The sequence below is a fragment of the Equus asinus genome, chromosome 4, assembly GCF_041296235.1.
Source record: "Equus asinus isolate D_3611 breed Donkey chromosome 4, EquAss-T2T_v2, whole genome shotgun sequence".
NCBI lineage: Eukaryota > Metazoa > Chordata > Mammalia > Perissodactyla > Equidae > Equus > Equus asinus.
Window position 1 is genome coordinate 87,390,001 of NC_091793.1, and position 21,567 is coordinate 87,411,567.

At 36.7% G+C, this 21,567-nt stretch overlaps 1 protein-coding gene across 6 annotated transcripts in view; it reads right to left on the reverse strand.

Moving 5' to 3' along the window:
* The window catches only part of ZEB2 (zinc finger E-box binding homeobox 2), a 132,197-nt gene that overhangs the window by 6,327 nt on the left and 104,303 nt on the right, over positions 1-21,567 (reverse strand). For all 6 annotated transcript variants that reach the window (XM_044768972.2, XM_044768975.2, XM_044768973.2 and 3 more), the window contains 5 exons: positions 13,210-13,398; positions 12,303-12,517; positions 9,585-9,693; positions 6,710-8,679; positions 5,145-5,325 (listed from right to left, as the gene is read on the reverse strand). In XM_044768972.2, coding sequence (XP_044624907.1) covers positions 5,145-5,325; positions 6,710-8,679; positions 9,585-9,693; positions 12,303-12,517; positions 13,210-13,398 — 2,664 coding nt within the window. The remainder of the gene's footprint in view (positions 1-5,144; positions 5,326-6,709; positions 8,680-9,584; positions 9,694-12,302; positions 12,518-13,209; positions 13,399-21,567) is intronic.

A 21,567-nucleotide genomic window follows, 5' to 3' on the forward strand; every position in this document is an offset into this window, starting at 1 on the left:
ATAGCACTGGAATGCCTTCAACACCTTCCATAGCTGCCATACTTAAAAGTTTATTTCCAAAATAGAACTGACAAAAAAAAAAAATTATCAGACTGATGCTCCAGAGTTAAAGTCAGAGATGTGTCATGTAGAGAACTATGTATCCTCATAACATACATGAAGCTATGTGCTTATATTTCCTAATACAGACTTGCATTTCAGCAAATTAAATTAAAAGCCAGCATTACTAGATTCAACCCCATTTTCATTTGCTAAGTGTCATGTTATAAGATTAGGAACCCATTCTACACACTTCAGGTATTCAGTTATATGGGGATATATAATCTCAATTAGTAATCAAATATCTTTAATAATGCTGTTGAATGCCCCTGGGGCATGCTACTATTTAGAAAATGCTGTAGGCTGCTATATGTTATTTCATTAATGGTCTTTATCTTACTGGAACGTCCAATATAAATTTAGTGATGATAAATGTGGTAAGGCACAATACTAGAGTGGGAAGAAGTTATTTACCTGTAAGAGAAGAAATTAGAAAGATCTTTGTTGGTGACTACTTGTTGTATTGGAAAGAAGGAAGATTCTAGTAATCTACTTGAAGGTAGCTAATAGTCTGAAGAAAAAAAGTATAATTCAAACCACATGAGAACCACTCAACTTTTGGAAAAGATGTTTTGAATGAGGTAAACTGGATAACAGAGAAGAGAATTCCAATAGAGTGCCAAGAGTTTGGAAAGACAGCGTGCTTCTCCATTTGACAAGACCACCATGATGGGGAGGTAATTTAACAGGAAGCAGAAGTACATTTGGAAGAAAGACAGAGGTTTTGCTTTCCAGAAAACTTCAAGTTGCTATGCATGAAGTTGGTGTCTCTTATGTGTACTTGGACCTTAAGGAAAAGGATGCTATCAGGAGCAAGGATAAGATGCTTCCCACAGTGGCAATTCATTCCCAGGGGCAGGATGGTGCCATGTTACATAGGGGAGACAGCTTCTGGAGTCTGATTGCCTGGGTTTAAATCCCTCTTTTATGACCAAGTGTGCAGTCTCAGGCATGTTAACCTCCCTGAGGATCAGGGCCCTTGTCGGTAAAAGGAGCTCATTTGTGGACCTAACTTGTGGACAGGGCATAAGGAGTAAAGGAGACAACATAGGAAAAGTGTTTAGTACAGGATTGCATGTGGTACGCACTCAGTCAATGTTAGATACTTTTACTTGCATTCATTAATACATGTTCAATAATTTCCCAAGTTGTAAGCAAGACACCATGTATCAGGAGCAGAGTACATGGAAGAAGTGAATCTGAACAGAGAGAAGAGAAATTGCAGATGAAAAATGTTTTGGTGCTTTAGTTGCTACAGCAATGCATGCGGAGAACTGTCCTACAACCTCCTTTAGATCCTAGTGTCTCATCAGCTCAGGAGCACAAAAAGGTCAACCAGTTAGGTCACTTCACAGACTGGCTGTGTGAATAACTGTGAATGAACATTATAGTTGAGATGCCTCTGTCTTTTCCAAAGGAACAAAACACAAAGCAGTGTCCTGAGAGAGAATGGGCTCTCTCCAGGGCAAGTTTCAAGGCCTGTTCGAAATGCTTGGGGGCTGCCCACTGAACTGCAATCTGTTATACAGATGGTCTATGGTTCATCAATTTTTAGAGAATTCATTTGTTAATAAACAATATGCTTATAACCTAAATATATTAATTCTCCATTATGAACTGACAATCTGAAAGAATAAAATGTTCATCTATTATGTCATGCGAAGGACAGAATTTGAGAGCAGGAATTGTGGAGTTTTGACCTACACTTTGCACTAAATATTCTATTGATCTCCAGAAATTTCACTGGTAAGCATTTAATAAATTTAGTTTAAATAGGAAGTGACTTGGACATGCATCTCTTTTTAACTTGTTTGATTGGTTTACCTGATTCAAATCAAGATGTCCTTGGATTAAATTTCCATATGAACGAGATTCAGAAAAACATTGAAATTGACATTGAGTGAATCAAAACTTTTTTAGGGTAAATTGTTTTCTCTAATATCGAGGTTCATGATTCACCCGACAGCTAGAATGATAACTGAAGTTAATAAGTGGAAGGTTTGTGGTATGAAAAATGCTATATTTAACTGAGAAACAAAAGTGGTAATTTATTTAAAACTTTCACTTTATTCAATAGTAGAAGCATTTTTATTACTTTTTAAAATAAAGTGGGTTTAAAAGCACCTACCACAATGTTTCAATAGACAAGGTACTCAGTAAATGTCAGATGTAAATTTTAGTGGAATACAAATGAGTTCTTGACAGTGCCTAATGGGAATTTCAGATTTTTTTATTTCACAGTCCTTGTTTGTGACAATTAATCCTATTGAAATCAATATTTATGTAGGGTTTCCTTCCTCTGTCCCAGTCCCAGGTCCCAGGAAAAGCAAGCAAGGAATACAGCATTTGTAAGGAAAATTAAGCATTGTATCTTTGATGTCTGCCTAGGAAATAAACTAGATAGGTCGAAGTAACAGAGCACAGGATCTCAAGAATAAGTAGCTCAAAATTTCCGTCTTGATTTAAACTATTCTGGATGTTAAGTTGTAGACAGATGTAACAAACACACTTTATCAATGACACAGTGATAATCAACACATAATCAAATGATAATTCAACTTCATTTTCCAACCTTAGAATCAATCAACCCAAAGACTGTTCTCACTTGTAATTTTCATATTAATACATTCTCAGAATATTACTAGTGCTTAACATAAACAAATAAAAGGCTTGTGGGGCCCAATTAGGGAAGGAGAATGGACGAAATTTCCACATATAGTGAGAGAAAATTCATGAAGAATTTCACTTTGATGGAACCTAAGACACTGACAGTAGAAATGTCATGAGATGTTTGGTCAAGAGACCAAAAAGTTAACACACTGGAAACTTGACAAGCTGGGAAGCCAACAGGAGGATAATTAATCACACGTTTAGGGAAACCACTGGATGGTTAACATCTTGTTGCTAGGCAATATTTCTAGGCAGCAGATCTTCTCACATCTTAAAGAATCAGAACAGTTTATTTTCATTTTTTAAAGTACAGTATATTTTTCAAATTGATTATGCATATTTGTGTTCGTCAACTTTTGGGTCTCTCAACTATTTATACACCTATGAAGTTTATGGACTATCGCATTTATAAGAAATAAAGATATTGACTGGATGTTAATATGTATGATAGCCCTCACTAAAATAAAAGTTTTACACTCACCATGTAGTGAATGATAGAGTTTGCATATGGTCATATAATAAAACCAATCAGAGAGGGAAAGATGCCTTCAGAGATGTGCCTATTGTAGCTGAATAATGAAATACAAAATATATTTGAGGTTGATTAAAATATTAAAGTAAATTTAGGTATAAAAATATCTTTACTGTATAAATACTTAAGTAGGACTTGGTACTAAAGAAAATATCTATTGATATCTATGATAAAAGACAAATGTAGGAAATTTTGATGTTTCAAACATTGAATCATATCATACAAGTATAAAAACTACTGAGATTTGCTATTGAAATTAGGTTGTCTTTAAAGTGTCATTAGCTGAACTTTTAAAACAATAGCAATTAATATCAGATAGTTGAAGTAAAAGAAAACTGGCTTGATTGGAGGAAGAGCATTGTTATCTATCAATCTTGTTCTCTTCACAAATACGCTCAACACTTAATGTTGTCGAACTCACCCAACTTCCCCCCACCCTCAGGCTGATTCTCGTCACTCGTGCTGCCTCCTGCACATGCCCAGTGAGGAAAAAAGGGAAGATGACCTGTACAAGTGCTTCCCAAGGATAATTTTCCATCTCTAAAAAGGGTGCTACATATTTAGACAGTCAAAGTAGGACAGAAAGTATTCACATTTCCATTTCTTCTTTTTCTCTTCTGTCTCTTCACCACTTTTCCCCAAAAAGCATTAATGTTAGGCCAACTGTTTTCCTTGATATTAAAATGTTTGCTACCAGACTTTGTAGCTTACAATGAGAGTGTTTCTGTAGTTTTCCTTGCTGATATTTTGATTGAGATTCTACACTGTTTCTTTCCCCATCTAGGGCCAGTCCAGTATGCCAGATTTCTTTTTTTTTCAAATTATTTTATTGAGGTCATATTGGTTTATAGCATTGTGTAATTTCAGGTGTACATTATTATATGTCGGTTTCTGTATAGACTGCATTGTGCTCTCCACCAATAGTCTAGTTTTTATCCGTCACCATACATACGTGCCCCTTTACCCCTTTCACCCTTTCCAAATTTCTAGTGGAGAAAAGTTGGAGATGGCTTAGGGACGGGGCTGAGGCTGAGTTAGTTTGTGGTAGAAGGGAAGAAGGAGACAGAAGGGGGGAGGGAACATAGGCATAGCTCCCAGGAAGGTGCAGATCAGATCTCGGATTATGGGGACTAATACTGCTTCACATTGTGATACTCCACCTTTCCTCTTTAAAATTAACCCACTATCTCTCTACTCATAGGGAAGAATTAGGCCGCTATCTTGTCACCTCTATAATTGTTCCTAATTCATAATGCATTAATTGGAAATTAATTAAATTTAGAAAAGTTTTTATTTTAGTCTTCCAAATATAAGTAATTTCACTAGCTCATTTGGCCTAATACTTATGTCTTTTCTTTCATAGTACCAACATTTTACTTTATTCAAAATATGGCCAATTTATAAAACCAAACAAAATCATCCCCAAATCGTGGCTTACTTGAAGTTTGGGTGATGAAAGTAATACATCATTGACTGAATTTTTTATTAAATTTTTACATATGCAGGTTCATCACAGCTTGACAATTTGAAGATATTTTCAATAACTGACTTGTGTCATGCTGTTTCATTGCCCTGGCCATTTAAATACACCTTTGACATGTTTTGTGAATTTGGTTTACAGATTATCTCGAAAGATATGAAGACAAGCACACTCATAAACACATGAATGATCCAGTAAATAGGCAACAAAAAAGTCCTACGGAGCTAGGCAAAAGCATTATTTCTTTCTTGTTGAAGGTATCAGCATATGCTACATCTTATGTTGCACAAGTGTACTCATTAAATATTATGAAATGTACAGCAGGCCGGGAAGCTCTAACTAGCTAGTCAAAGTCACTCATACCTGTGTGTTCGTATTTATGTCGCAGAAGGGAACTGCTTTTCTGGAATGTCTTGTCACATAAGTCACATGCATACATGCCACTCTCTGTCTTCTTGATCTTCTTTCGAGACAGACAGGAGTCGGAGTCTGTCATGTCATCTAGGCCTGACATGTAGTCTTGTGCTCCATCAAGCAATTCTCCCTGTGATACAATCACATAGTTCAACACAGTCTCTTCTCCTTGTGTTTATACCAAACAACTTCGCATAGGCTGACACTCGGAGAACCTCAAAAGGGCTTGCTACTAATTGATCTACTTTTTAAAAACTATTACTTTCCATGAAACATATAGAGGAGGTCTCACATTTCCAGAAAATATAAATCTTCTTTGCCCCAGATGGTAGAGCTCACTGTTTTTCAAGGACAGAAAATAGTCAGCTCTGAAGGTGAGAAAAACAAATTTTTAAAAAATCCTTAATTTTCTTTATATCAGGAAATACCAAGAGCGAAAATGAAACATCAGACTTTGTGTATTTCCAGTGTGCTTAACTTTGGAAATGATCTGTAGCTGTAGAAACCCCATTTTAATTGAATTTTATATTTAGGTACAAAATGTTATTATTATGCAATCTATTTAAATGTATGTCTACCAACTAAAGGCCTCAAGCTATATTTTTATATTTAATTTTCTAATTTGAAATAGGGAATATTAATAACACTTTTTATCAATGTTCTATCTATGTTAAAACAGCCTTCAGCATTGAGCAATAATGAATGTGGATCAGTAAATTATTAAGTTTCTTGATATTTATTTTGTCTTGATCCAAAGGAGTGCAAACTTGCACGATAACATACATTTCCATTTGCTAGTCCACAGTTCAGTTTTCTTAGACTACGTTTGCACTAATTAATATTAGAGAAGATTAAATAGACTTAAATACGTTTACAAAGAGGGCAGATGCACTGGAAATGGGAATCCTGGAACAGCTGTCACAGAGGTGCACTGCTATTTACGCTCCTATTTTGCAAACAGGCATTATACTCCGTGATGTTAAAACATACCTACTTTTGTATTTGAAAAACCATAAATTATTCACTAATTTGAAAATCACATTAAAAGTCATGTGGAATGTACAAAACACTTTTTAAATACACTTCAAAATAAACTATTCTCTATAAAAGCAAGTATGTATCAACTTTAGACATGCAGTATTGCACATTGTGAACATCTGTAAAAGTATATGACTGTTATAAATGTTAACTCTTAGCATCCATGCAAGTCCTACCAAATACTGTTATCAAAGTATAATTCTAAAAGCAGACGGATCAATCCAAATAAATCTCAAAAATAAATACTAAGTTCTTTATCTTATTAAAGGCAAATAAGCTAAAATAGTACAGTGTTCTACTCTTTCTCCATTTATTTGTCTAGCCCACTCAGTTTTAGGTTCAAATTAAAACAAACTCTTCTATTTCTGCTGAAAATAGAACACTTCATTTTTTTAGTAAGATTTTTTTCCCTATATGCTCGTAAATGATAACATTTTTACCTCCTCTCTTCAGAGCAAAGAGATATGTCTCATTACCTGAAATCCTTGTTTCCGCTGGTACTTTCTTCTTTGCTGCATATCAGCAAAAGTAGCTGCTCCAGTTGGATAGGTATAGGCCATATGTGGTAGGAAGCTCATCTGATCCAGTCCTGGGTATGGTCGGAGCCCAGGGATACTGGTCTGGACTGGTGGCATGAAAGTGGCCGGGGGAAATGCGCTTTGTGGAGGAAGAGCCGTGTATAAAGGTTTGGCACTAAATGGGTTCATGCCGAACACTGGGTTAGTGCTTTTGTTGTCCAGATTATTTGAATTCGAAAACTCCTTCTTGATAAAAGTCAAGTTTAGAGGCTCATCTGAGTTTTCAGATGATGAAGAAACACTGTTGTGGTCTAAATTTATGCTGCTAGCTTTTGTTTTGTTCTTTGCGGCTATAATACTTTTGGGTTCTTTCATTTGTTTTGGTAATGACAAGTCCAAAGGCTCAGCCTGGAGCTCCTCAGAAGAGAAGCTGTTTGGAGTGTAAGAACTACTGTGGGAGTTTTTAGAAGATGTGGAGGAAAGATTTAAGGGAGAAGGAGTATTACTCCTCGAGTGGTCCAATTTTTCAACTGGTTTAATATTGGTAAAATGGGAAGGTTTTGTTAGCCTGAGAGGAGGATCACAATTCGTAACACTGTTGTGGAGTTCTGCTATAGACGGTGATGTTATGGAGTCCATAGGTTTTACAGGAGACCTGGGTAATAAAGAGTCTTTTGTGGGAGGGTTACTGTTGGGAGCTAACGGCTTGGAGTTCCTTTCCAGTGATGGTGACCTGGAATTTGAATACTGGTAGACTTTTCGTTGCTCAAACCATTCCTTCACAAATTCCTGAGGAAGGCCCACAGCAATGGAAATTTTCAGCAGTTCATCAGAGTTGGGCTCCATGTTCATAGCATAATATGCTTTAAGTACAGACATGTGGTCCTTGTATGGGTTGATGGGGCTTGTCATTCCTTTCTCAGAAAGTACAGATGACAAGAGGAGGGCTTTATTATCAACAAAAACTCCAGCTTTGTTGGGGACTATGTTTTCATGAGGTTGCAGGACTGCCTTGATCTCTTCATTCATCTTACAAAGGTAACGTTCATGCTGATGCAAGGGAATGGGGCCAGGGAAACTTTCTTTACAGAACTGGCATGAAAACGGAGTGGATATGTTGTGGTTCTCAATCATTTTATCATCGGTGACCAAATCTATTAAAGTACGTAGCTTCTCTTTCTTTATATTACTGATCTGTCTCCTTGAGTCAGTAGTCAAGCTCTGGAGGCAAGCTTTGGCTTCATTGACCTTTTCTAATGTATAGTCAATAATACTTTTAGTGGCACCATTATGACTCACTACTGGAAGACCGACAGGTGGAATATTAGGAGAAGTAACTCCTTGTTCCTCAGGTTGAGAGCATGGATCCTTCATGTGATAACCTTTCAACTTTGAAATTTCTTCAGCCTTGCAGTCCATTTTTTGCCTGGAAACCGTATTGTCTACAATCTGTAGAACTTTTTGTACCTCGCTTAAATTACTATTCATTGTGGGAAATCCAAGTAAAGGGGCTTCCATCCCTACACCTAAGTGCTGCATTGGACTCTGAGCAGACGGATGAACTCCTAAAGGGCTGGTGGCTCCAAGTGCACCATTCATAAAGGGACTAGTGCCACTAAACCCGTGTGTGGCCATAAGAACTTTATAGTCATTGAAGTCTAGTGGTTCTGTTTTAATTTTAAGTAAGCCTGTTTGTTCAGACATACTAAGTGGTTTTCCGTTCTCCAATTTGTTTCTTAACTGGGTAATGGCTGAATTAGTAGGAGAAGAAGAAACAGAATTAGGGGAAGAACCCGTCTTGATATTGTTTCTCATTCGGCCATTTACAGAGATTAAACCAATACATTTCTTGCTGCTGATGTGTGAACTGTAGGAACCAGAATGGGAGAAACGTTTCTTGCAGTTTGGGCACTCGTATGGTTTTTCACCTAAAATGATAATTAAAATTAGTGTTACATTTCTCTGATTGTAATTACCAGAATCTGTGAAATCAAATGAAAGGAATACAATGGGGTACTTCTACATTCTAGGTGCTTAGATTAGAATTATGTGGCCATAACTGTTTCTGGGCTTTATCTACCCTGGGAAGACATAATTCAAGATGGTAGCAGTGGAAGGTGAGGGCTATCTATGCCTTTTTCAGCCAAGATCCCAAATCTTGTCTTGCCATCGGCAGCCTCCTATTTAAACAGTGTCAGATTAATGTGTGGTCAATAGCACAATAAAGATGTCACAGTATTTAAAGGGAAGTGTAGCCATGGCTTTAATCAACTCTGGAGATTCCATTGATTCTACCAATCCAACGAGTCCTTTGAATAGCATCCAATTTGGTAATAAAATGCTTGGCAGAGCTATCAAAATAGTTATAAAGAAGAAATCTCAGTGGTGGGATGTTGTTCTGTAATATACAGCTCTGAGGAATCAAAGAACGTTTATTATACAAAAGCTCTTATCCAAAATTCTTCAATTTTTTCTTTCATGGTTAGGTATCAAAAATGAATATCCTTCAGAATTTTCCAGCTGAGTTTCTTCAGGTCAAAAATATTAATGTGTAGAAGGGTTTTTAGAAGGACAAAAAGAAGCCTCTAGATTTTGTAAGAAATCAAAGCCTTTGCAATTTTTAGAAAGGATAAACATTCTTCTTCTGTTTATAAGATCATGCTATTGGTAGTACCACAGGTCTCATGAAGACAAAGCATATACACCTAGTTTATGAAATAAATGGGTAGTTCCAACAAGCTACGAACAGGATTGTGTAGATTTTAAACAACCTTTTAAAAGTCCCCTAATGAAACAAAATGCAAATGTGAGCACCAGCACCTCTGCTACTCACCGCTGTGAATTCGCAGGTGCTCCTTCAGATGGTGTTTGTATTTGAAGGCCTTGCCGCACTCTGTGCATTTGAACTTGCGGTTACCTGCTCCTTGGGTCAGCATTTGGTGCTATAAAAGGAGAAAGACTGACATCAGTTTTGTGCAGGATGAACAAAGGAAATTTGTTACAAATATTTTTAAAAGGCCTCTATTTTCAGACAGGCCAAAAGGTTTGAGTGCATGTTTATTTATTTGCCCAGTCTTCCAGAGTTGCAATAAAAGTGATAATGTTGGCAATAAAATTGGAACAAATAAAAAAAAGTGCTTTCACATGCGCACCCAATGCTTGCTTTAAAATTATCTCTGTAGTCTGTTTTCCAAAATGTTTCTTTGAGCCTTTGGAGATGAGAAAGCACAATTGTAAGGATGTTTGTGGTTCCCTGTGTTTACTGCAAATTCTAAAATCTGAAGATTCCCTGTTGGAATGCAACTGTTGTGTCAAGGAAAAAAAATATTATCGTGAAAATTCTAAATAGTCTCCCAAAAAACTCCCCACACAAATAACTAATTTTATCAAATTTTCTGTATCAGGGTAAAAAGTCTGTCTTATACTAAAGCAATGCCAAATTTGAAGAAGAAGAAAATAAGCCTCATACACAAACAAAAATCTCCTTGACTGTAAATATTTCACTACACTATAAGCATGTTTAAATATCCCATTCACTGTGCTAAGAGCAAATGAAAGCCCTGTTTTTCCTGAGGTGTTGCATATCAGATCTGATTCATTGTCAAATGTAAGAGACAACATCTTGGGTTATAGCTGCTTGAGCAGTTTTATCACAGGCCAGGAGAAAAGACTTCAACGACTTTTCATTTTCCTTTTTAGTAGTGTGCTAGGAAGTAGGGACAAAAAAGAAAAAAAGTTTACTGAAAAGACAAGTTAAAAGCAGCGAAGATATAATCAAACACAGCTGACCTTTTTGAACAAGAGAAAAAAAAGCACTGTGACTTAGAATTCTGAAAAAAAAAAAAAAAAAGAATACAGTCATCCACTCTGGATGCTCAAGGTAGGAGGTCAGCCTTTTTCAAGCAGCAATGACACAAAAGCCTTTTGCAAAAAGACAGCACAGAAACGGTATGACAACTGCTAGGGTGTGCTGAATCTTCCCACATTCCTAGTGAGACAGATGGTGTTACATGGGACACAGGGAGGTTTGTTCAAACAGCAGCAACCTTCAAAGATCAAGCAGAGCCCAGCCCGCCGAGCGCCATTGAGGGACCAGCGCTCATATGTTGCTGAGTTGCATAAACAAACAGCAACAGCTGCTTTGTCTCCCCCCACAGCCCTCAGAGGACTACTATAAACTTTAGTTGTGCCACTGTTAATATGATACAATCATTTTAATTTACTAATTGTAAATGCCACGAGCAAATGAGGGGACTTTTCAACACCAAAGCTACCATTCATAACGCGCCAACACAATCACACTTCTGCATGTGAAATTTAAAGCAGTTATGCTAGATAAATATCTAGGCACTTTTTTTTTTCCTAGAGTTTTTGTGCATATGAGCAAGGGGAGATAAACTGTTACATAAGTGTAACTATGCAAGCTTGGTTTTGGTAACTGAAGTTTGAAAAACATTCAGGTGACAAATCCAATCAGATATAAATGGAATAATTTTACATGAGTTGTTCTCTTAAAATAGTAAAATTCCATAATATAGTATCATCACGATTGCTTCATTGTGTTTGCTTATTCTCATTTTCTTATTCAAAGAAAATAAAGCCCAGAAGAAAACAACACAAGAATTTTATAGAATATCCTGTTTAATAATTTTAAAAACAGATATGGTGTTAAGGTTTAGATAGGATGATTCTAGATCTGTAGGGCCAGTTATTGGGACTTAAGGCACACCATTTGTGTTACCATCTGAACACATCATACTATCAATCTGCAGGCAATTCTCTCGGGGGACAGAAGGAGCAGTTTTCCTAAAACATTTAAGGGACACTGTGAATCAATCCTGTTCAATCATTTTAAGGATTGAAGAAGCTATGCTTACCTGTAGACTTTTTATTTTTGACACAAATAAGCCAAAAAAGGCAAAGCAATTTTAACATTTAACAAGAAATATGCACATTAAAAAGGGATTATTTTTAATGTAGATCCAACATTTTAGTATTAATTCAGTTCATTTAATATATATATGCATATATATTATATGCTTTTTTGATTTTCCTTAAAACTCTTAATTAGATTTCATAAACTAGTAGCAGCTTGTAAAAATACTCTAAGTAATTGAAGGTGTTATATGACAAATGAAAGAAATACATACTTCTTTTACTATGACTTAGATCCTATAGGAAAAAAAATTCTAAGTAAAACTAGGTGAAAAATGGAATTAAAATTGCTGAGATGTTTAATAATGTATAATTAAAATGCTACAATTTCATTCACTTTTTGTGGAACATAAAAATGAAACTAAAGTCAAGTTAAAGTGCAAATAAAATTTCTAAATTAGAAATTAACACACTCATTCGATCGTGAACATAAGACTATTAAATCATATTAGAAGAGACCATCAAAAAATCATTTAGACCTCAATTAAAGCTATTACCATTAAAAGATCTGCATCTTCAAAATGCCATGAAAAATTAATAATGATTGCCAATCAAAGCAATATCGTTTCTCTAAGGGGTTATTATAGAAAGAAATCACTTAAAACCAACCCCCCACCTGATCTGTCCCTGGCTTGTGCGTCACCATATGCCGCTCGAGCTGCGTGCGGTAGGCAAACGTGTAGCTACAAAGAGGGCAGGAAAAGTTCTCCTCATTCTTCTCGTGGCGGTACTTGATGTGCTCCTTCAGTGATGTCAAGCGCTTGTAGCCCCGGTCGCAGTAGGGGCAGGTCAGCAGTTGGGCAAAAGCATCTGGAGTTCCAGGTGGCAGGTCTGTAGCCGAGAGACGAGAGGGACAGAAGCAGGCCAAAAGGTCAGTAAATCAATGGCAGCTAATGGGCTGACTGCCCGGGATGGTATGACAGGAATCACGGCAATCTGCTCCACGAGAGTGCCATCATTGCTCTCGGCCTCCGCGCACACCAGTCCCCTTGCACACCCAGGACAGACTTGTCGGAATCGGCTCACACTGCGCTAGAAAATCAATTAATTACTTGAGCTTTTTGGGGGAAATTTAAACAGCTGATAAATGAGGAAATTCTCTTTAGGTGACTGACAGTTCGTTGTCGACCTTCAATCACATCTGACTCAGGAATTCACAGTGCGAAGGAGCTTTTCAGGTGTCGGTAAAGAAGAACAAAAAGTTAGGGTCAGTATCTCTAAACTTTTTTTGTTGCTCAAAAGTGAAATATTTCGGAAAGATAGGAATCAATTTAGATATTTTTATCTCTTAGAAATAGGCTCTAATTGTTCTTGTTCTGTATTGGATGTACAAATGACACAAATTTGCTGACAAAAAAATTTCACAATACCCTAAAATTACAGTTCTAATCTTTGCTCATGAAATTCCATGCCTCTGCAGCTGTTCTTCAAATTTTAAGGTAAACACCCAGGCATGTAGTGCATTTGTAATTGTAACAGCTGCAGAGGTCAGTGTAGTGGCTAAAAATGAATTACAGCCTCACCATTTTCTTCTTGCCCATTGGCCTCTGGCGTGCCAAGGCGAGACAGCTCCTCAGGGGCTTCTGGGTAAATAATGGCTGTGTCACTGCGCTGAAGGTACTCCTCGATGCTGACTGCATGGCCATCGCGTTCCTCCAGTTTTCTTTTGGCAAAGTATTCCTCAAAGTCTGATGTGCAATTTGCATTCTTAACTGAAATCACAAAAGGAGAAGAAATGTCTTTTCAGAGCCTTCTTCCTAGGAGCCCAAGTCTGCTTAGACCATTGTTAGTAAGAAATGTTGACTTGCAAAAAGAGAACAAACACCTAGTTTATTTATAAGAAGTGTTGCAGGTGATCAGTTATTGATTAAATGCTGCTTCTCACAATACATGCAAAAAAAGAGGACACTTTAAGTTAAATAGGCACATTTTATTTTTCTTCTTTCCTGGAATACTAGTCTACATAATTCACAAAGAATGAAAGAAATTTTAAAATGTTCTCAGGGAAAATTCTTAAAAAACAGAACTACACCCTAAGATCCATAAAAATGAGAGATACTATAAGCTCAAAGCTATTTTAATAGTCTATATAAAACTTCTTTTTCTCGTAAGAAAGGTATATTTAATTTTTTATTGTGCACTAAACTTAACTTTCCTAACCACTGATACATCCTGTTGCTAAATATGAGTTTTTAACCCTCTGCTCTCGGAATATCACAGACGGCCAGGACTCCATAGTCTGAGACGGATGTGAACGGACCTAGAGAGATAATAAAGCAACTTTGTAAAAAAAATCATGGAATGCAGCAGTTTATCCTTCTCCATAATTTCAATATTTAGCTCAGTTTTTAAAACTCCTGAAAATAAAATTAAGAAATAAAATAAAAGTGACAGAGGGAGTTAAGAAACTGGCAATATTGCTATGTGATTTGGGTATGATTTTTAACTTTTGTAATTATGACACCATTCCCATGAAATGAATAATAGATGTAGATCAATTTTAGCTACTTGTGTCTCAAGACTTTGTATATTTAAAACCTCTAGATAGGTTTCTGAAAGAAATTATGGCTTAAATATCCTAAATAAAAATTTTTATGCATAAGACAGACTTGGAAGAGTGGCTGGTACATTATTCTCTACCATCAGTAGGTGAAAAAAAGTCCTTAACTGCTACAGTTCATGGGGTAGTCCTACTTTCAGAGTTTCTGAGAGCAATTAACCTTGATTCCATTATACTTCTCACCTCACCTCTGCCCTGAAAGATATTACAGTATTTGCCCCACTAACTTATCCCTGGTAATTTGTGGCAGGGTGATGTTCTAGCAAGCTTATCAATTTTTATTTTTATTTTTGGGTTTGACTATTATGAACTTGTGGATAATAGATGAGAAGAATAGAAAGTGGAACCTTCTATTAATTCAACAAATATTTACTGAATGACTGGTATGTGGTAGGCATCATGTCTTGTTTTGGTAAGCAAAAAACAGATCCATTCTCATCCTTCTGGAAGCCATGAGAATAATCAATACAACTGATATTATCTCAGAAATAAATATAACATTAGAAACTCAAATAAGTACTATGAAAGAAAGTTGTGTGATGAGATGAAAGACGAGGGGGACCTGACGGATCGGGAAAGCTTTAATTGAGAAAGCATGAAGTTAACTAACTTCAGAAGCTGCGGAGGAGCAGCATGTGCAAGGATGCGGTGACTGGGAGGAGCGTAGTGCATTTCACAATCTGAAAGGACAGTGTTAGAGTGCAGGGAGTGAAAGGGGAGCACCACGACGTAAGGGTGGAGAGGCAGGTGGGAACCAGACCATGTAGCGTGCGATAGCCCTATTAAGGATTTGGATTTTATTCTAAGACGAACAGGAAGCCATTGAAGGGTATTAGGCAAGGAGGATGGCTGGATGAAACTATGGACTATCTGCATTTTTAAATGACAACTCTGGCTATAGTATAGTAAGGATGGGAGGAAAAGAAAAATTGATTCAGGGAAACAAGTTAGGAGGCTCTTGCCACAGATAAAGGCAAAAGATAAAGGTTAAGGAATTGGTGATGGAGACTATGAGAAGTGGCTGGACTTGGGAGATACTTAAGTAAACTCGTTAGACTTGGGAAAGGATTGGGTGTGCCAAGGAGGGAGGTGCTAAGGTGCTCATACTCTTAGGTTCAGGCTTTTTGAATTTGATGGATGGTAGCTGACAATCACCAAGCACTGGAATTCTAAAAAGACTTGAAACTATGAACTAATACATTGGATCAAATGAAAGGAAACTGGGGGGAATTACACTTTGTAGACTATTAAACTAAGTGCTAACAATCCTGAATACTGTGATCGCAAAGCCTTCTCTTTTGCCACTTTGACTCCTGCTAAGTTTAACAAGAGCAATAGTCTGATTCCAACACCTGTATTTTCTTCAAATATAGGTTTGGAATGTGCAATAGTGGATTAATATTTTATGTTTTGTAATTTTGTTTAAATCCTTTCTTAGAATCTTAAGTCTAAAATCTGTTCTTAGAAGAATAATAATGATTAAGACCATTTTTCCATGGGTATACTCATGATGCCATAGATGCTTGCCAAAGGATATTTATTGGTAGTGATTGTGATGGTGTCATTTAACTTGCGCCATTAAATCCCTAGGGAGTAGGAATGAACTGCCAACTTGCACAAATTATTTATTCATTGTTTTGGATCATTAAAATAACTTCAGATCTAACAAAAATCACCTTTTGTTTTTAAGGGAAAGAAAAGATAAAAGGAACAAAATGGTGGATCCAAGATGAACTTCTTTTGAGCAACTTCACTAATTTGACCAGTAACTAAGTTCTTTTTCAGCACCGTGGCAGTAGAAGGTAATGTAATAGCTCCTTTCTGAACCCAGACCTACTCAAAAGTAGTCAAATGTTTAAGACATGATTTATTTAAATTTTTGAAGAAATGTCCCACTTGAAGATCTTTAGTGTAACCCAGAAAACATAGATGGATGTACATTTAACATCCTAATTTTATCTTGATATTTCAGCAACTATTTGAATTATCTGGCTATCTTTGCATGAATTTTCATTTGCATATGAATGTTTCCATCAGAAATGTAATCAAATGCAAATTCAATTGGATTTGCATTAATAGCCTTTCAGCTTAAAAGGGAGGAAAATTCTGATTTTTCTGGATAGGCAAACTAAACTGCATCTAGATACACTATTGGTGTTTGGAGAGGCAATTCACTTGCTAGATCAAATTTGGCTATGCTAGATTTCTATGTCAAGTGTAGTGGGGACAAAAGACATCAAATCATGTACTCTCTTTAAGGATCATCTTGGATAATCTTTATATCCTGAGCATTGCGTATATTGCCTAGAAATTATTAGACCCTCAAGAATCATTTATGGAATAAGTGTGGAATAAATTATGTCCTTAACACTAATTTTAGTGCAAAAGTCTTCTAGTAAAAGGAAGCAAAAGATAAGATACATACAGTTGAGCTAGGGACTTAGACTTACTATTAAGGCAATTGGAGAACAATTATGGGATAAACTGTGTTGTGGTGATCAGAAATACTTGCAAGAATTCTACAGGGCTCAGATGAGCATTCAAAAAGGGTTTCATAAAGAAGACAGTACCTAATCATTTACATCTATTTGCTCCATCAGGATTTTTCTTCACGTGGTATAGATATGCTATAAGTTATATATCTCATATATCTAGAGCCACTTAAGTGGGCTAGAGTTGAATCTTCCATGAACTGTGGATATAATGTGATTTTTCTTTGGTGTTGCTACGGATACTAGTAACGTATGGTTTTTCTGCCCAGCACCACAACATTCTCCTTTGTCTGGGAACAGCTCCCCCTTTTCCAAATTGCCAAACTTTATGGTACCCAAAGGAACTGCCATGTTATTGCACGATCCTCCTCCCCTAGTGACAGTGGATTAATCTGTGCTTGAAGCAAACCAGTCTTAGTCCTCCATTCTCCAGGCCAAACCATTAATTGGTCTAGGGGTAGCCAACAGATTCAACTGAGTTCAGTAAATCCCTTCCCAATGATTTTAGGACTTTGTTCCAAAGAGAGCATCAAAGTAGGGTTTTTTTTTTGTTTTTCGTTTTTTTCCCAAGTGATTATAGTTATAAGATGTAGAATGAAGGAATTAATTTTTCCCATGTAGAGTAAGATTTAGGAAGCAAGAGAGCGAAGAAGACACACAGAGAAAAGCAGAGACAAGATGGAAGTCCAGACAGTATATTTCTACCTCCACTTACTCCTGAGGCCAAGCTGCACCTCTGTCATTCCAGTGGCTCTGCTGTCAACCCTCCTGAGATTCTATGAGCCAAAAAATTCCTTTTCTACTTTAGGCTTTGTTGTCCTTCAGTCTCTTAGACCTCAAATCACTCTAACTGTTTTAATATTAGAACAAATGATGGGATTAAATTTTAGTTACTCTCAAAATTGTTGGGAAGGATGAAATTTTGATTCCATTTGGAAGTTTACATTTTTGGTTGTTACAAAGATTTTGTAATACTGTATTGTGAACACAGGGATGAGGTAGAAAATTTGCTAGAAAGTTATAGAATTCCCCACTGCATTTTTTTAATGTAAAATCAACCTCATCTTTCTTTTTTCTGTAATCCTCTTCACTCCTTGGTCTTCTTGGAAGAAATGCCAAAACACACTGACGAAGGATATTTGCATGGTACTTATGATCACACCATAACAAAAATTCACAAGAAACCTCAAATAATTTCTTCCCAGACCTTCTCCAGAGATGTTGCATTTAGTCCTAAAATTTACCCTAATGTCTTGCAAATATCTCAAGCTTTGCTAAGGTCAGGTAAACTTTTCTCTATCCAAAAAAATAACTTCATTAATTAAAAATGTTTCCTCATTGCCACATGTATTTTAACATTGTTAGGGTAAATTTCTAGGTCTCTTCAAGTCAGAAAAGCCTCAAACTTCTTGTAAATATCTAGGTCACTCTTACTAATGTTGCTTTGTAATGATACTTTCATATATATCTTTATGTCTATCTGAAATAAATATAATACTTTTAGATAGGTAATGATAAATATCGATATGGACTGACTTTAAAAATTATTGCTTAAAAAATAAACAGTGTTAACAGAACTCTAAGTAAAATAGAAATATTGGTCTCCAAATCAATCATCCCCCATAATCGAGTTGTTTTAGGATACTTCCTCAAAAATACTTAAAAGTGTGTTTTACTTAGTGTTTTCACAAGTAGTTAAATTACAAGGAGACCTTGATACTTACTCCTCCTTTTCTGTTTCTCTCTGTGCTTTAATTCCCTCATCATTTATTTTCTTTATTTGCAACAAGCAAGCATTCACATAGGAAGATAGGTAACCTGTTATCACTGGTATAGTACTCAGCATATTTTTAATTTTCATAAAAAATTGAAGAATCATATTTGAATATTATGCTAAGTCATTTTAATAAACATCAAAATGAATAAATAATTCCTTTGGAAAAGAAAGTATCTTGGAGTGTCTAGAAGAGCTGAAGCAAGTATAAGTAAAATATTAAGTAGAATCATTCATCCATCCCTTTGTTTTAATAACTGTTTACTGAGTACCTACTAGTGCCAGAGAGTGTGCATGGGGATGAGGATATAATGATGTTGATTGATCATTTTTTTCCTACTTCTGTGATTCTCATATTTAGAGATGTACATAAAATAGTTGTGACTCTGCAATATACAGATCTATAAACACACAAATGTATAACGGGGGATTATCTTTATATATGAATACTTCCTCAATATAATGTAGAAAGTATGCATTTATCATACAATCTGGCTTTTATTTACTTCATGATGCCAAAGTGAAGGGACCTGAAAAAGTAATCACAAATCTAGGTAACTGTATTCATCATCTCTTGAAAAATAGCCTCTTTTTTTTTTTTTTTGAGGAAGATTAGCCCTGAGCTAACATCTGCTGCCAATCCTCCTCTTTTTGCTGAGGAAGACTGGCCCTGAGCTAACATCTATGCCCATCTTCCTCCACTTTATATGTGGGGCGCCTGCCACAGCATGGCTTGCCAAGTGGTGCCTAGGTCTGCACTTGGGATCCGAACTGGCGGGTGAACCCCAGGCTGCCAAAGCAGAACGTGTGAACTTAACCAAGGCACCACCAGGCCGGTCCCCCAAAATAGTCTTTTTTTAACAACATTTTAGATGATAAGAAAACATAGAAAATTATTTTTAATATAGCCATTTGTATTGAATTTTTTGGTTTAAAGAAGCCCATACTAGCATTTGTTGAGGTATATAAATTCTCATGGCTACTGTGTTTAAAGTTGACTAATTAATGGAATATAAGCATTTCATCCTTAAAAATACATGTGTGTCTTTATGCAGAAGGCTTCCAAAATACATATTGGCACCAGATATCTAAAAACAACTGCGAGGGGAGAGAATGATCTTTTTCTCATTACACAGCTACAGGGGCAGCCCAGCAGGGCCTCTGACGGCTACAGAGGTGTGTGCAAAGCCAGGAAGGCTCCTCAAGAGCGACAAAGTTTTCTCCTCTTCTTGAGAATTAGTGCAGCATCTGGGCCAGTCTCTCCATGCCAGCTCTGACGTGGCTTTCTCTGGGAAAAACATGTTCAGACGCCAGTGAGAGTTCCCCATGTGGAAGAGCTTTAGGAGAGAGACTTGCAGAAGGAACAAGGGATGGGAATCTCTAGAACTCTGCAGGATTAAACCTCTCCTTCAACAGCAGCAAACAGCCCAGTCGGGGACTGAGTCTAATTTTAAAGTGAAGTTTTACATTAGGAGATTGTGATTATCAAGATTTAGAGACAACTAACCTTTAGACAGTTATGACTGCTATGTATCAGTACAGAATCCATGCCTTTAAAAAAAAATTCCCAAGTTAGATAATATGTATTGATCTTTCACATGACTGTGTAATCTAAAACTGCAAAATTGGTATATTACCAAAAAGACCCTTAGACTATTTTATTATATTCTAGAGGGATTTATGGAGCAAGGTGTATTTGCCCAGCAATTCAGTGCTCTTTCCATATGCTTTTTGTAGAGACATACAACACCTAAGGATGCTCTAGGACAGTGATTTTCAAAATGTGGTCGCCTGGCCAGCAGCATCAGTATTACTTGGGAAGTTGTTTGAATTGCAAATTCTTGGGGACCACTCTAGACCCAGACCTACGAATCAGCAATCTGTGTTTTAACAAGCCTTCAAGGGATTCTGGTGCACGCCCAGTTTAAGAAGCACTACTCTAGGAATTCAGTTCTCTGCCTCATCCGCCTAAACAAGGCATTCAGTAACAGGGTTTTGGGAAACAGCACAGAATTGCTCCCATGTCAGGCACCCTTCGCAACTATCTCACTGAGTTCATAGCTTCCTTCTGCACTTACCAAATATCATCTGCATATCTCAATCATTGAACTTATCGCATCACATTGTAATCTTTCATTTACACGTCTGTGGGCTAAGAGAAGCATGGACCCGGTCTTACTCAGCTTTCTGTCAGCAGGGCCTAGTACAGCTTCTGGCACACACTAATGCTCAGTAACTGGAGATTAGGCGAGGTTCAGGGTCATTGGATACTCATTTTGGCTCAGCTACTTACGTTGTTTAATCTCAATATCTTCATCTGTAAAATGAGCCAGTATATGCTTTCTGGGGTATCCTCAAAGTTTCAGAATTCCTAATTTCCATTAATTTATTGCCCTAATCAATTTGCTTTTTTATTCACTGGCTAGGCCTAGTGAGTTTTATCTGTATTCTCTTCAATTAAAAACTCAACACAACACAGCTTTCTGATGGAGGAAACAAGTACACAGATTAAGAAAAAATATTTTGGAGGTGCCTGGAAACCACAGATGACATCGCAAGGAAAACAGTGCTTATTAAATATTTGTCGAATGAATGAAAGAGACACTCAAGAAGCTTGGGATATCAGTTATTTCTTGTGGGAACTCTTGCTGTGAGGGGGAGATAGCTGTCCCTAATCACAAACCAAGCTAATAAAACCACAGCATTCATTAGTCAGGAAGTGACAGGCTCTTCTCGGCATACACTGATTATAGTCTCAAAATGACCCCCCTGTCTAACCTGCCAAGAGCTACTTCTGTTTTTCTCTCCTCACAGCCTATCTCTAGCTCTACTTTATTTTTAAAAACTCAACGTGGGACATTAACTAAAACATTTAAAATGATAATTTGCATGACATGTCTGACTGGATGACAAAACTCTTCCAACATATAAAAATGTGACAGATATTACACATCAGAAGAAAGCAACATGCTTTACAATAGTACAACTCCCTCCTTGTTAATGATTTAGGTACTAACTGAATTATCTGATAAACTGATCTTGCACAATTGATTGA